Below are 17,477 nucleotides of genomic sequence, written 5' to 3'. Positions count from 1 at the left end.
ATGCTTTCTTTTTTCTTCACACAAGTTTGTTCTTCTCTCTCTCTCTTCACACACAAACACACACACACACACACACACACAGACAAATGATTTTTTTCATATTGGATGACTGTACTGTAAGTCCAGAAGTCCATTTAGAACCGATGTTGCCCATGGCTCACTTACAGTCCCCATCTATATTTATTTATGCATTTGCTAAGACTTTAATTAGTCAACTTGAGAGCACTGCCAAACCATTGACCCCAAGGCAGTGAGGCAAAAAAAGAAAGAAAACAAACCTGAAAACTTATGTCAAATGTTCTGTGGGTTCTGGCATGTTGAATTGCAAAAACTGGCAGGTGCCTAGCGGTGTTGTTCTTTCCAAATGTAAAAGCCATAAAACAATGGACGTGAGACTTGAATTGTGTGATTTCTCAAGGCTGTGGTGAATGTGCAGCTTGATTATGGTCTGCAGAGGTTGCAGAGTCGATTTGGTCTCCCACTCACTGCTCGTCAAACCTTCTGTCAAACATTGATGTTGCATTGACAGCTCCTGTGTTTGTGAAGTGTGTTTTGTGACTTGGAGTGTGTGAGATTGTTTTCCCGATGACAGACGGGGAGATGGTAACACTAACATCACACCCCATCCCCATAAAAACCTACAGTCTTTGATTGATGGCCCTTTTGGTTTGTGGGTTTGCTCAGATGGGCCTCCATCTGTCTCAGGATCTTTGTTGCCTGCACATTGATCCTCAAAGGAGGATGATACAACAATTATCATTTGTTAATGTCAGATTTTTTTTTTTCTTTGTGCTTTGCTCCCCTAGCTTAATACTTTCAAATGCTTTTCCTCTAAGAATCATCTTTGGTATCCATGTCTTCATGTGATTTTGGCCAAAGCATGCAGTTTCCCCCTCCGTTCTTCATTAGTAACGCTGAACCAGTGCTATGACTCACAACCCCTCTTGAGCACTTTTTTATTGTTGCACATAAATACTGTCACCGAGCTTTGTTTACTTGTAGAGTTTGTCATTACAGTGGTAGCTCCAGAGTGCTCTAACTTCACTCCCTGAACTGCCTCCAGACAGACAGAGCTCTCTATGCCACAGCAAGTCATGCTATCAGAGAAATAATCATGGATCTATCAGGATTTGGTTAGAGTGCTCCATTGGCCTTTCCATCAATCATTCATAAGCAAGTTGGGAGAAATTACCCTTGGCCAGTAAAAGGTTATTTCTCCCACAGTTTGATGCCTTTTACTTGAAGGTCAGACAAACATACGGTACATGTGTATTATAATTCACAATTTTCCAATAATAAAATGCAAATCCAAAAGTTTCTAATACAAGTAGATGTTTTGAGGAAACTGTTGCACAGTACACACATTCATTTATAATTAAATGAAATGCATGTGTGCTAATAGGGGTACAACATTTCCAGGCTGATGTATCAAAGTGTTTAACAACACTGAGATTAGCCGATGTGATAGCAGCACTAATTGATTAACATCATTAAGCCCTTGCATAAGTGAATCCACAATAAAGTCCCCAAATGATTGATATTTGGAGCTAGTCCTTCAAATATTAACGACAATTAACACAACAACACCATTAACAACAGTGATTCATTACTCTTTGTTTAATGTTGTTAGAGTCTCCTGCTGTCAGTTAAATTTCTCAATAAGACCACTGTTCACCACAGAAGAGCTTGGATGATCATTTGATCCAATGCTCGTGTTTACCTTTTTCGTGTACATTTGCTAAAACCAACAACCAGTATACATTTTCAATCTGTTGTCATCGAGGATTATTGACGTGCACTTGAATTTCGATGCCATGGACAAATGTCCATTGGCGACATGTCCGCGCTGCACAAAGGGAGTGATTAAATTCATGTCAAGACGTTTGGAGGCAATAGCAACACCATGAAAACTTTCAGGAATTAATTCCGCAGTTCAAAAAAACCCAACTGTTTGGGATTGGATAAATGCTTCTTGTCTCTGCTCACCCCCGCACTGCAGCTGCACACACACACACACACACACCAGTGCTCCCTCATTCAGGTCTGATAGCACCTGAATGAGGTGGTAGTAGGTTTCAGATGGACACAGCATACAAATAATGTTTCATTGTTTCTGTTTATGGAGACCGAACAGAGGCAGTATAACAATATGAACAACAGCAAAACAAATCACCACAAGTTACACTCCGCAGCTTTAACTATCATGTATCCAAAAAAATAATGCCCCAAAGGTTTTGTCGATGTGATCGATCATAGCATCCCTCCCTATACATTTATGGATTAGATTTTATTCTTCAGGCATGTAATACATTCAATACTCTGCCAGTAACAAAAACAAAGCAAAGCAAAAACATTTTAAGTAAAACAAACAAGTATCAGCGAAGAAAATGAAATGCTGTGTTGTTGCCTAACACCACATCACACACCCCCTTAACCTGCATAACACATCCATCCAACACATCCAACACATTAGAGTCTCTCCACTGAGAGGGGGGGAAATATACTGTATATTGACAAAATAAAAAAAAAAGACAAATAAAAGAAATGGCCTGACTGTGATGCAGCACAGCACTGTGTGGACAGCTTTGTTTTCAAAGCCAGGAATGAGTGACGCTATTGTAGCTTTATCTTTCTTTTATTTTTCACAACACTTTGTTTTTTTCTAATCTAATCATATGCACTTGCTGCTGCAGTTGATTCTGTAAATAGTATGCAGAGACAAGAAATCCCAAGGCTTCACTTTGCCCTTTTTTGGTCAGGTCCTTAAGGCCCAACGTTTTTTTGCAAAATATGTCTATGCAACTTTGATAGGGATCCACATAACATCAACCGTTTCTATCATGTCTGCTTATTACCACCTACTCTGAGATGAGATGCATGTATACAGTACTGTGCAAAAGCCACCACCAGCTGTGTCGATCTTGTGTTTGTATGTCAAATTATGTGATCATTGGCATTTGGATTGCAGATATTTATTGACATAAAATAGTAGGACAAACATTTTACCAGTAACATTAGTTTGTTTTACTGCATTTTAAAAAGAGCCAGTGTTGTGCTATTCTAAGACTTTTGCACTACACTGTATTTTCATCTTGTTTTGCATGTTAGACATGTTACAAACTCTTCATCTTTAGTAATGTATTCCAATTTTATTATATAATGTTTTAGTATTATTATTATTATTATTATTATTATTGTGTGTGTGTGTGTGTATTAAAATTCCTTCTCATTTTTGATGGAACATTGACTTGAAACAAGACGACATTAGGTCATTTTGGTGAGTGGGTATGATCTCCCACTAGAGTTGACTTACTGAAAGAATAATTAATTGTTTTTATCTATTACATCCAGGTTCAGTAAATTCAAGCTGAAACTCTAAATCAGGTAAAATCACTCAGAAATAACTAAGCGCCAGCACATGACTCCTATACTGAGTGTGGTTCTTAGACTGGAGTTTGAGCAGGGGAAGGCAGGCCAGCCATCATGTGGAATCTATAAAATTAGGCCATGCTGTAGTTCAGGGTGCGGGACCACACAGTCAGCTCCAGATATGCAATTACTACATTTTGTTTTCTGTATTAAACTTGATTAACCACTCAGACTTGGCAGTGAGCAGAATGAATTACCATATGTCTCTGCACTCACCATTCTTGCTCAGCAAAAGTATTGATTTATGGTTGACAACGCAGTATTTCTTAGTCCATTGCTAACACAGTCTTACCACACTGTCACTCTTTTTTTTTCTTCTAAGAATTGCAGTCTAAGTAATTCACTTGGTTTGCAGTAGCTGTGACCTTCTTGTGGCTATATTTGAGTTTATACATATCCCACAATAGTTCCCCTTCAGACTGCTGTGAGGTCTTGTTTGTCGGTGTTGGCTGATGATGTTTTGTCCAATCATACAGCCAGTTTAAAGAGCAATGCATACCATGCAAAGGTGATGTGTACACGCTGTATAATAACAGCATCATACTAGTACTGCACTACTTTACAGCATATGTACATTTCTTAAATATTTGAAAAAAATTGCTTGCGTTCATGTTGAAAGACAGTACATGTTGAATTTGCACAAGATCCAATAGAGCTCCGGACGTCACATGACGCTAAGATGTGTCAAAAATGAACGGGACTGGTGCTGGATTCAACCTGTCAGAGTTCACTGCACCCTTTAAATCCACAGAGAACCACCAATATAGTGCAAAACCTGACAGACTGAATAAACCTGATCCTTATAATGCCCCAGTGTGCTTTGTATGAAGCTGGAAACCGCCAAAGTGGAAATTAGTCCAGACCTGCAGTATCTGGACATCTTCAAATTCCTGATTGACTTCCGTTCATCTTACTCCATAGAGTCACTGAAAAGTTTACATGAGCCTGGAGAGAAACAAATGGATGCAATCTGGCTTTGTGACAAACCGGCTAAAGATAAGCGCTGTTGTCACTACAAATGTAAGTCTTGCGTTAGCGTTGGCAGTGGGCAACGTGTTAACGTTAGTCTCAGTTAGACTGAGTCCATTATTCACCGAGAGTTAACCACGAAATTCCCATCACTCCGTTTTCTCCTGCTCGCTGTGAGCACGTTTCATGGCAGCGATTCACCTCCGCCGTCTCTCTGGATCTGTGGGGATCTGTTAAATTGCTCTCGCGCTAGCCTATCTCTGTCTTTTTTGGCATCCGGTGCACAACATCCAACAACACCAACTTCTATGATGAAAACAGCCGGCGAAGTGACAAGTTGCCTGACATATCTCCTGATTTATGTGTTGTCCAGTATATATGTCTATAGAGGTGAACAGCATAGTATCCTGCCAGAGGACATTGCCTTGGTTGTGTGACTTCAGCTACTGGGGCTCTATATCGGCCCTTTCGACTTTCACCGGGAATGGTGGGAGAGATAAAGCTGGTAAATTAACTCATCCTCCAGTACTCAAAACATGTGAAGTATGTTGATGTTGTTTACCCCTGTGTGCAGTTGTGAAAGGTTCTATGGGAAATGCTGTCAAGAGCTGCCGTCACCAAGATGATGAATCGTTCTTTTAACCATGACTGATGCTGCCCATTTTCCTCAAACAATGGCTCAGTGTTGCAGCGATACTGGGGTGTTGACTACATAATGGAAAGTGATATATTATATATTAGAAAGCAGCAGGGGACATGCTGTTTTCTTCTACTCTCTGTGACATCTATGCAGGGGTCAATATCATGGGAACTTAGCCCAGTGGGTAGCTTTTGGAATAATGCCTGGGACGACAGATTGCGGTTGACCTAGTAAGTCACTAATTCCCTCTTTTGTCAATGGATGCATTTACTGCCAGTGCCCCAAAGTGTCACTGGTTTTGTTCTCAAGTCGGTCATGACTTATACTGGAGACAATATGAATTTATGCCTCCTCAGAATAAATGGCTTCCTATTTCCCCTTCAATCTTAAATCATTTTTGTGTTTGAGGACAAAAAAAACATGTTTCATTTGATGTTAACATTCTATAAACCTTTACATCTACAACTCTAAGCCATTGTCCGCCTGTGTATTAATTAACTTGTGCAGATATTATAACTGCTCTACAAGTGTGTGTATTATTGAAAACATTGTGAGTTGATATTGCTTTTTAAATATGAGGTGCAGTTGTTATCTCAAATTATTAATTCATTGTTTTGAACTGCTCAATATAGAATTAATGGTTAAATGATGTTTTATTCAAATATTTACTTCCTTACGCCCTGATTTATAAACCATATTAGAATCCAGCATAACAATCAACAGTTTATTGTCACAAATACAAAATACAAAAACTTGATATCAAAGCACCATTCAATTAGTATCACGTTTAATTAAAAAGTCCCACTTCTAATTTAGACTAAGTTTTCACAAATAAAGTCAACTTAATCAGTCAGCTTTTAACTTTTTGTACAAATTGCACAACCGCAGAGTTGCTTGAAAAGAAAGAGCAAATACCACACCCAGGTCAGACCCATGAGCAGCCAGTCCTTTATCCAGTCTTTCCCATCCTCTCTCCCTGGCCCACGTTTTTCATTAGAGCTGCAGAGGACAGGATATTAGTCTTCCTCAAGGGCTGTGGAGCGAACTGTTAGTCACAGAGCTGAAGTGTTGGCTGTAAGGAGATGATATGGAGCAAGAAAGCTATGTTGCTGAGGGTGGGGTTGTGGGTCTTATAGTGAGTTACAGTTAGCTGTGAATGGAAATGGAAAGGATGTGAAGATGAGGCTCAGCACAGCCTATTTGTTTGAGGAATTGGGTTGCAGACAAACCTTAGCTTATATATACATTTTAGCCAAAAAAACAAACAAACAAACAAACAAACAAATATTGCCTAAAATGCTATAAAACATAACCAGGAAATAAATCAAGAAAAGAATCATCTTCAGTCATGAAGATGTTCAGTCATGTCATCTGAATAACAAAGGGCAAATGCATTACACATTCATTTGAGAACAGTTTTGCAACATCTAGTTACTCAGATAGTTAATTTGTGTTTATTAAATGAACTTTATTTTACACCTCGAGTAAAAAAAAACAAGAGTTTATTATATTGTGAAATACAACCTGATCAAATCATTATTGGATCACAACACACCATACATCACAACTGGACAATATGTAGGTGACCTTCCACTAATGTATCTGTGGATGTAACTGTATGTGAAATACATTCAGTTTTTAGCAGTTGATTTTTTGTAGAAACCTCTGTAATGTGGGTGGTTTTGACAGAGTTAGGTATTACCAGTGTTTTAGCACAGAGTGCTAGACTAACAGTAAACAAACAGAATGAGTGAGGAAGTGAAGTTAACAGTATGTATATTATAATTCTCATACGTTTCATCCATTTGTCTAATACACCACCTAAAGTTTACACTGTTGAAAATGTTAATTATTCTATGCAATAAATTAACATATCCGAGGTACAGCTCTGGATTAACGGATTTGAAATGAAGTAAGAGGCAAGGTTGAGATGGTTTGGTCACATGCAGAGGAGAGATAGTGATTTTATTGGACAAAGTACGTTGAAGATGGAGCTGCCGGGCAGGAGGAAAAGAGGACGAACACAGAGAAGGTTCATGGACGTTGTGAAGGAGGACATGAGGACTGTTAGGACAACAGGAGGTGACACCAGTTCAAGATGGAGGCAGATGATCCGCTGTGGTGACCCCTAAAGGCTGAAGCCGGAAGAAGAAGAAGAAGACCACAGATAAGGTTCATGAATGTTGTGAAGGAGGACATGTGGACAGTTGGGGTAACAGAAGATGACACAAGGGCAAGATGGAGGCAGATGATTCTCTCTGGCGACCCCTAAAGGGAGAAACTGGAAGATGACCACAGAGAATGTTCATGGATGGTGTGAAGGAGGACATGAGGACAGTTAGGACAACAGAAAGTGACACCAGGGCAAGATGGAGGCAGATGATTCACTCTGGCAACCCCTAAAGAGAGAAGCTGGAGGACGAAGAAGACCACAGATAAGGTTCATGGATGTTGTGAAGGAGGACATGAGCACTGTTGGGGTAACAGAAGATGACATAAGGGCAAGATGAAGGCAGATGATGCGCTCAGGCGACCCCAAAAGGGAAAAGCTGGAAGAATAATAAGAAGATCCAATGCAATAAATGCAAATGCAAACAAAGAAGAAATATGCCTGGCAGTATGGGGTGGGGGAGTTGTCTATTTGCAGCATAACTTGCTATCAGATAAACTGTGATTGAATTGACTTTAGTATGACATGAATAAAGTTTATAAAATGTAAATGTGTGTATATATAGATGCATGTTTCAACTATGTATGTACATACATATGTATATATATGTGTCTGTATATAGTTGAAATTCCTGGCATGTTTTAATCTGCCATTAAAACATTGTCTGTCTGTCTTAGTGGAGGAACTGTGCATTAATGGCTGTGCCTTCCCACTGCTTGTGGGATTTTATGTGCATATCCTCCATGGGGGGATGTGAGACAGCCTAAAAAACTGAAAGCAGCCAGGATGACCTAAATCAGGAGAGGTGATAACTCAGACAGATAGCAGGAGATTACCCAGGGATCAAGAGGCTCACTGGCCTCTCAAACAACAATGGCTGGAGAGCCTATCCTCCCACCCAGTCTGTATAGAGCCGCTTATGACTGCTATGGACAAAAACGTCAATGCCAGTGTTCTTCATAAAGTGATTTGTCACTTTCCTTTCACTTCCTGTCTTAAATAGACATAATAGAACCGTGTTTTCAAATGCATTAAAAGATAAAATCCCCATAAGCTGATTTTTATGATTTAGTGATAATGTCACAGGTCCTTTGGTCGCTGCAGCTGTACATGTGACACAGAAAGACATATCATTTATTTCCCCCCAGTAATGATTCAGCAATTGATTAACGCTATTGAATTTACTGTTTGTGGTTTGATTTTTGAGTTACATGCATGTTTAAGGCCAGGACTGTGTGACTGCAGAGGTGAATATGTTCCCAGAGATGGCCTAATCATTAATGTATGATTGATTGATGAGTCTCCTTCACTGTGGCCAATAACAAGCCCGTCAGCTCATCTCAGTGTATGTGTGAGTGTGGGATGTGTTGGCGCGTGGGTTTGTGAAAAACGGGGCAAAAAAGGTTCTTCACTGATTATTTCATCTAAGCGAATAAAACCATAATGAAGAATTAAAACAAGGCTACTGGGTTTCACCGAAGAAGCCAACTCAACATTTATCTTTATCCCAAAATGTGTGATTTCTTTTCAAAGATCTGTATGCATTTCCATGTTTTTGACAACTGAGATTGCCCACAGCATGGACTCTATAGTCCTATAGACAGTACGTCATCTATAGGTAACACTGTCTGTTTACCCGTATAGATTGAGTGCAAGCACTGTGGAAGGAGGGGGGACATATTTGGTGTGGCTCCCTGCTTGAATGTACAGTAAATTGCAAGGGGGTTGTGTAGGTTGCTATAGGCAATGCTTGTTCTGGGGAAGCATCTGGTTGTATTGGATTTTGGCATTGTTCACTCTCTGCCCTCCAAAACTATAACTCACTTTCAGTCTTAAAGCTTCATTGCATAAATTGTCAAAGTTTCATTGTTACATTACAACCATTTACATGCATTTTATTTTAGAATGAAAGAACATTAAAGTTCACTTAAATACTTATATTTAAAATGTTCCAGTTAAATCATTGTATGTATTATTATAATAATATTAAAAAAGTGTTTATTTTATGTTGATATGTGTGTTTCTCAGTAGCAGTTACTACCCTACTTTATGTAGGTTCTCCTTAACATGCAGCTGATTGGCCGAAAAAAAACAATAAAAGCATTTGAATAGCCAGTGAAACTCAGTATGCTAATTAGGTGTGGTATCACCACACCCCCAACTAGGAATCGGTTCACAGCAATAAAACGACCTAAATTCAAATACAAAGTTTATGTTAAGACCCCCAATACTGTGATTTGAAGCATGGAGTGGCTTCTTTATGATTTCAACTTGCTTATTCTGCAAAAAATAAGCAACAAAAAAAAAAAAATCACAATTTTTTTCTGTGTTTACCCAACAGGCACTTCCTTGCAACCATACAAAATGGGGCAAATTCAGGTTCATCATACATACATATGTGTAAGGATAATGCATCTTGAGATTACAATATACGGACATAGGACATTAGTTTTCTCATAGTCCTGAATGTAGGAGAAGTGGCCATTACGGTAAAGAGAAAAAAAAATCCCATTGTAAAGTGGATTGTGTGCAACCAAGCACACCTTCTTTCAATGTGAGACACACAATAGACTGTGAAACATTTATGTCTCTTCCCTTTATAAACAGGAGCTGAGAGCATGTACTTTTAGTGAGACATTGTTTGGATGAATCGCGCCCTAAATGGGATTTATGTTAGGGTTAGCTGCTGGAAGCCGGATACTTGCATGAAGAATCTGATTTCAGGATATGTTTTATTAGTGTGAATATTAATATATAAACTTATAAACTTATATTACTACAAATAGTTTATTTATTTCCAGGCAAATGTACTGAAAAATACTGTATGTACTGCAAGATTTAAACCCTAATTCATATTCCTTGTTTTTACACAGAGTATGTATGTACAGGAAATGTATGCTGTGTACCTCAACTGTGGAGAAATGATGACGATAAATGATGTGTTGTTTGCTCTTAGGAGAAGCTGAAACATTCACATCTTAGCTTGTTTGCCATCTTAGCTTGAGTCCTGCTGTAGCCGTTTTTGTACACATTTGAGCTAAATGAGCTGTGTACATTAGACAGAATATAACATTCAAATATTAAAGTGATAGTCCAAGGTTTTTGCCGTGAGGACATAATCGGCGCTGACGTCATTGTGCATTGCTGCCAGCAAGGACACAAGTAGTGACTTAAAAAAAGGACATACAGTGCCTGATAAAATCTTCACCTGCTTATGTCCTTGATATCCATGTGTTCACTGCTCACTCTCCCACACTGAAGTTTATAGATAAGTCAGTGTTCAAACTTGTGGGCACACGGGTGCTGCCGGTCTAGTCCTCTTTTATTTGGAAAATTTGTGTCACTTAGATAAATCCAATTGAAGGATTTATATTCGGTCACCAAATAACACATCTGAAATTGGTGATGGAACAGCATCAAGGCAACTCCTGTTTGTCTTGATATTAAAATGCTTTATATTCTCCACGGACTTGCAAGGAGTGAGTAGTTTTCAAAGCCACATAAACATCTGCCTCCAGTTGGAAAAAAACCTGTTAAAGACGAGAATAAGTGTCAAACATGTCCTCAAGGTCATGCAGACGTAAGCAGGCATATTAGGTGAGTCGTTTGTTGAGTGGATATGTACTGTATGTGTATATTTATTTATTGTTTACCTTGTGCTGGCAGCCACATTTTCAGTCAAATCTGCACTGAATGTAACTGTCTCTTTAAGATGTAGATGTATTGACTTTGTTCTTGACCTGACATAATTAGGTTTGATTAAAGATCAGATTAATAAAGTAAAGATGAAATAACTATACTTATATCTTATGTTCTTATATCACCTGCTATTTTACAATAGCCCACGATGGACACAATAACATCTTACAAGTTTTGATGCTGACTTATGACATAATGTAGGCACTTCAAGTGTCGCTAAATTTTACCCACTGTACCTTTTAATGGTTTTGTTTTTTACAGAGGTAAAGTCTAATGGTGCACAAATATTAGTTGTAGCTATCGTGTGGATGATAGATATTAAATTAGATATATTTGAGGTCAATTTTCAGTGGTCACTGTTATTTTAGTTCAATCAATATTTATTCCTAGTTACCAAACACATATGCTTAAAAACATAGGACATTCAAAGGAGAAAAAACATTAAAGAGAACCATATGGCAGCTTCCAGTAGTTCTTGAAATGTCAAAACCTGATGTTTCAGACGTGTTTTGCTATGAGTCATTGTCGTACATGCCCATTCATTTGCACACAAGGACACACATGGCCAACACTGAGCAGTCTGTACCAAATATTTGACCAAATACTTTATCTTTCAAACACATTGTCATTGCAGACCCATGGGTTTCATTAGCGCTGGCTTTAAAACAACAATTCTCATTCCCACTCCCACGCTCTAGTCCCAAATGCTTTCAGTGGAGGAGGAAGCAACACTTGCATTGCCTGAAGGCTTTGTGGAAATGAAATTCCACAAAATAGGTGAATTGTGTGTTCTGCTCTTATTTGACTAGGGGCCAGTTGCACAAAACTAGGTTAAAAGATTAAGACGGGATACGTCAGTTATCCTGGCTGAATTTAGCCTTCAGTCGGTTCTGCGAAAGCAAGGGCACATTGGTTACCATGGCGATGTGTGCTGTGCAGATAGCATGGACCAGACCAGGCTAAACAACAAGGATTTGATAATTCTTCAGTGGTTACTCATCATTCACTTATTCATGATCTTCTTGATTTATTTTACCTCAGTTTAACTAACCTGCATTAAACTATTACAGTGATTACATGAGATTGAATGTTATTTTTATTCAGATAGTCGTTGTTATATGGATTTCATTAAGACTGATGTCTGTGTGGTTGTCAGAGGTTTAATCGAAACATTTTTTTTAACGTAATACTGTATTATTGTTATTGAGATAATTAGAAAACGATGAGGTTGCGAAGGTAGTTTCAATCAAATATCATCTGTGTTTCTGTCACAATGGCATTCCTGTTGTTGGACGATGTTTTAGATGATAACGCTCTGATATTTAAACTGACTCTCTGACTGGAGGAGAGCATATTTCAGGACGGCTTGGACCCCTTGGCATTTACTGACAAATAGATTATCTGCATTGATTATCCAGTGATGGTTATCCAAAATTCAGCCTCGTACAGCACGGTGCCGTGAAGTCACCACAGAGGGACTATATTTTATTTATTATTATTGTTATTTTTGCTTTTGCAAGCAGCATTTTTTTTATATTCAAATGGGAACATGGGAAATCTAAATAAGGCACTATTTGCCGCACTCTCCAAACTGTCTGCAATAAAGTCAGTGGCTCATGTATTTGTGAAATCTTTGGATATCAATAAAAGGGTGCAGAAACTTTATCTTCCACTCAGCTGACTTTAATGCAGGCAACAACTCATCAATAACTACTGTATATGCAGAGTACCGCAGCGTCGTCTACTGGCCCTAAGCAGCTATAGCAAACATATGTCACTTTATACCAATATTGATCACCTCCCCTGACGCATGTGACTGTGCCACATGCGTCTAACATGAATTGTCGATTTCACAAAACACTTTCCCTTACGGTCGCAGTTCATATGATGATTTCGGTGGAGCAGGAGGCAGTCATTCGCAAAATACGGACAACTAAGATTGCTTTGTTTTATTGCAGCAGGTGTATATATAACATATCTTTGTTGTACAAAATAAACAAGCATAAAATCTTGAAAATCTTCAAGAGATCTTGAAGTGTTTGCCGATACCTACATTGTACCGTTTAATCGTGCAACCCTAGATTATGCAACGGCCTTTTAGGGACATTGCTTTAGCTCCACCTCGTGTTATTGTTATGAAAACTGTTATTTTGCTCAAATGAGCTCTGTATTACTTTTTTACATATCAAGTGTTTCGCCTCTTAGAAAGCTGTCGATCACATGGTGACACACGTCTTCTCCATTTCTGTGTCTGTAAATCTGTGATCGACCTCAGGGTCTATTTCAAAGAGCTGTCAATGTGAACTTATAAGTTATAAGTATAAGTTAGACTTACACTGGCCTGGCCAAGCTGCGCCTTCAAAACCTGGTTTGACATTTGTGCAACGGACTTAAAGGATTAACTTAGTGGCATAGGTTATGGCCCGCTTTCTCAGATGCCCTGGATTTCATAATTCTATTTTCGTGCAACAGACCCAAGCTCTTAGTATCAAGCGAACTGTAATCAGCTAAATCAATGTTGATCTACCTTTCCTTTTCGCATCTTTTGCAATGTCATACATTTAGTAGAGTGACTCGTTGTTTTTTGCCAACTTCAAGTCCAATCCAAGTGATTTGAGAGAAAACATAAAGGATGAGCCTGATAGAAATGAAAGACTTTGGTCTTTACAGAGAGCAGGCAAAGCTGCTGATCACACGTACACACGTTTGCGCACACGCACACACACACACACACACACAACGCAGCCAACACTGACTTTTGTAATTGTGTTCAGTGGATCTAAAGGATTTTGTATGCTGCTTCTGTATCCAGGGCACCTTGTGTTTATCCTCCTAGCACACCTTGCATGTATTTTATGAAAGCCTGTACTAACTCAAGTTAGAAAGCATTCAGCTGTGTGTGGAAAAAAATGGCCTACACCACCACTATGGCTTTTTCTCAGCTGTTTAATCATAAGAACAGAGTTTTGGCTCTCTTCTGTCTTTGTTTTTTTTTTATACAGCAATGCTACTGATATATTACACGCAATTAAGAAAAGGGTGGAATTGGCTGGTTCTCATCACAGTAAATGGTATCTGATTTGCGGAATTGTCCTCCTCATTTAGTTGCAGTGTCACTTGCTATTGAAATAGCAAGAAAGTAGTGTAGAATGTGTGGTTGCCTAGTAACAGTATAAGAATGATTATAATGATTATAAGCTGACCAAAGAGAATTTTGTTTTTTTGTAGCAAACAAACATGTTCCTTTTTTTATTTCTTATTCCTCAGACTTTGTGCTTTATGTTGAAAAATATCCACAAGCTTCCCGAGGCAGTGGAGTTTGAGATATGGGATGTTTTACCACTGTACAGGAGAGGATGAGCTGGATCCAGAATCCCAGCCCAGGAGGGCGACTTATTCAGTATTCTGCCGACGTGTGATCCTGACCTTACTGTTGTGCGTCCTTGGTGCATGCAGAGTGCAGCAAACACCTTTTTTGGGGAATGTATGCACCAACCCATTTCAATGTGCCTTTTCATTCTCAGCACACTAAGCCACACAGCAGGGACAGAAACAACCATTTTGATTGTCAGGAAGACTGAATTAATGTTGTTGAAGATGACACTTAAAGGATTAAGGTTGCAGGAATTGTCTAGAACATAAAGCAGTTCTATCTGTGTTAAAAAAAACACCCCTTTATTTGTCACAATCCCATAAAATAGGTTCTCATTATAAATTCCACCCTTATCAGAAATAAGGTCTAAAACAAATTAAAAACATGCCTGTGTTTGATTATAACACGCCGCAAATACATAATTGTTTTCTGGATTGATACCAAAGTCTCCATGGCACGCTGCTGTAGCAACCCCGCATTGTCAATAATAAATCAATAATGTTCTTGAGTTGGGAACTAATGTAACAGGTCAATAAAGACAAACGTGTACACATTTGTGTACACATAACACATTTTTTTGTTCATTTCCTACAGTCAAACCTTGATCTTACAGCTCGGATTTAATTAGTCGTGCATATTAGCAGAGCTCATTCTTGCAGTCAGAGCTGTATGTCTGTCACTCATCATTACATGTGGTTTGTTTGTTTGTCACAGACACAAATATGGTCAAGAAACATGTCTTTACATGTGTCGAGTCCCCAAACCACTGAATATCCACAGACCACAATACTTGATACCTGACCTTAAATGCAGTTTTCCTTTAGCCTTCTCACCACATGATTGAGTCACTAATCCAAGAAATATACTATACATGCACCATATCTGTTATATATGTATAAATATATGTATATATATATATATATATATATATATATATATATGTATATATATATATATGCATATGAATTTTTGACAATGCTATGGAAAGGATTCCCAATTGTCACCACCCCACTTGCAACACTGTCGCTGCCACAATCACAATTAGCTTTGATGATTGTAATTAATTTTGTTCAAAATATTGTGTTCATTTTCAAAAGTTATTGGATTGGAGAAGATGCCAAATAAAAATGGAAAAGAAGGAACACATTGGAAATGTGCTACTCACCTGTAGAGAGTAGTGGATGTGTAGAATGCAGTCATTTGATCATCACTGAATTACGAAAGCCCACTGGAGAAAGGCACATTCAGTCTGACTCAAATCCATCATGTTGCTTCTCCAGTCAAAGTCAATTGACCATTCTATATTCATTATGTGTGAAACTTCTTTTCTTGATGATGTGCACGTGTTGGGTTTGCTATTGTGTGTGTAAATTGGCAAACACATTTACATTTTATTCAACACATTTTACAGATGCATTTTATGCTGCGCTTTTATATTTGAACCAGCAGTGTTGGATCAGCAGAATGATGTTCAGTATAATAAAAAGTTGTCTTAATGCTCTTCCTGTTACAGGTAAGGGCATTTAATGCTCTGTCAGTTTAGTCTATGCAGTGCAAACATGCAATTATACCCCACCACTGACGGTCTAATATCACTGCAATACGTTGAACTTGGAAATTGAAAATACGTGTTGGTCTTGAAATGAGAAAATACTTTCACAAAACTATTTTAATGTCAGGAATTTAAATGCAAATAGAATCATGTATGCAGTGTTTTAACAAGTCTTCCTCTTTTGCTCTCTCTCTCTTTTCTTTCATTCTCAATGCATTCGTTGGTCTTCTGCCCTCCATTGAATATGGCAGGTAAGTCCATCTCTTGTATTTATTGCTAAGCCTCTGGGGTGGATTAGCTTGTATGCACTGACTGTCACAGTGAGAAGCTTTACCAAAATTGCATCTGAAGTATTCACTGCACCAGAAATGCATAGCACAATGGTTTTGCAAACAGTAAACACATTCCCTTTTGCTCAGCTGACTCTTGGAGAATGGAGTATTTCCATTTTATGCAGCCAATCTCATTGGCTACTGGAAAGATGCCAATCTGTGGTCAAAGATAGGGAAGAGAGAGGGAGCAAGGAGAGCAGGCAGAATAGCATTTATTCATCCTGACACTGATCAGATAAATGGGAAATGATAAATGCTGTGCATTTTTACTTTCCTTAACCTGTGTAAACTTTTATTCAAAACGATACTTTGAAAGTATTATTGTGGTGTATCTGCAAAACAATACTTTAAGCAGATAAAGCAGTGTTTGGGATTCATTTTACTTGAGGGATGAATAATGAAGCATGTTGCAGTCGTACTGATGGCTCATTTAGCGTGCATGGTAAATGTTGAGCCGACGTCTGCTGAGTAAAGGAGTGAGCAGTCGTCACAATCACAAAGAGGAGGGCTGCGTTTTGAAATCATTACGCAGTTTGCATATTTCATCTATTGCCTTAGAATCTCTTCATTTGAGTTCATTTAAAAGCTGCTGTTGCCCACATCTGATGTTTTTGAAACGGGGAGTTCATCTGAAGAAGCTTAATTTAGAAGTCAAGAAAAAAAAAAAAAATCCAAAGCATTTTCTTCCCTTTTTTTGTCTAATTTTCAAAGTAGTTAATCTTATTTCTTCAGAGCCACCTGTGGAAGAAATGGATTTAGAGCTTTTTGATGTGAAATGCAAATATACAGTAGTTTTGTTCATTACAATTATTTTTTGAATTTGTTAACGACTGTGACTCTCTTTTCACTTCATTACCACAGAACACAATTTGTTATTGAAAATAATTGACTGTGCTTTCATAGAGAATTGTCTCTTTGCACTGACAGTACACATTCACTTGCAGAAAGCTGCGTTATATTGATTGCCATCCTTGTGTGGGTGCTGGAATGTGTTGGATACATGTCTCCAGGCCTTTTTATTTAATATGGACATGTGTAGGATTATTGATAAATGTGTGATAGGACTGTGTTACAAAAATTCAACCAAGTACCTTTGAGGTGTAGATGTTCCCATGTATAGTGTGGTGGTTTTCATATCCAATATTTTTGACGGGGTGTCTCTGTAAAGGTATGAATTGCACTGACAGATGAATAGAAAATCCTGCTTCTAGTCCTGAATTAATCTTTACACTTCCGCCGGCATTAGTACACTTAATATTTGGTGCTGACCCACATTTGCACTTAATACAGGTTACATGGAGCCCCAGATGCAG

The 17,477-nt window shown here is 38.4% G+C and overlaps 1 protein-coding gene across 3 annotated transcripts in view; it reads left to right on the top strand.

Moving 5' to 3' along the window:
- The window catches only part of ctnna2 (catenin (cadherin-associated protein), alpha 2), a 249,467-nt gene that overhangs the window by 123,225 nt on the left and 108,765 nt on the right, over nt 1-17,477 (top strand). The window contains exon 8 of one of the 3 annotated variants that reach the window (XM_044029250.1): nt 16,084-16,834. The exons of the other annotated variants lie outside the window; for them this stretch is intronic. Coding sequence (XP_043885185.1) covers nt 16,084-16,389 — 306 coding nt within the window. The 3' untranslated portion in view covers nt 16,390-16,834. Of the gene's footprint in view, nt 1-16,083; nt 16,835-17,477 lie in introns of those variants that run through there. 3 annotated transcript variants of the gene reach the window in all.

The sequence above is a fragment of the Solea senegalensis genome, linkage group LG6, assembly GCF_019176455.1.
Source record: "Solea senegalensis isolate Sse05_10M linkage group LG6, IFAPA_SoseM_1, whole genome shotgun sequence".
Lineage (NCBI taxonomy): Eukaryota > Metazoa > Chordata > Actinopteri > Pleuronectiformes > Soleidae > Solea > Solea senegalensis.
The sequence above is the reverse complement of the archived record's forward strand: the minus strand, read 5'-3'. Positions and strand labels throughout refer to the sequence as shown.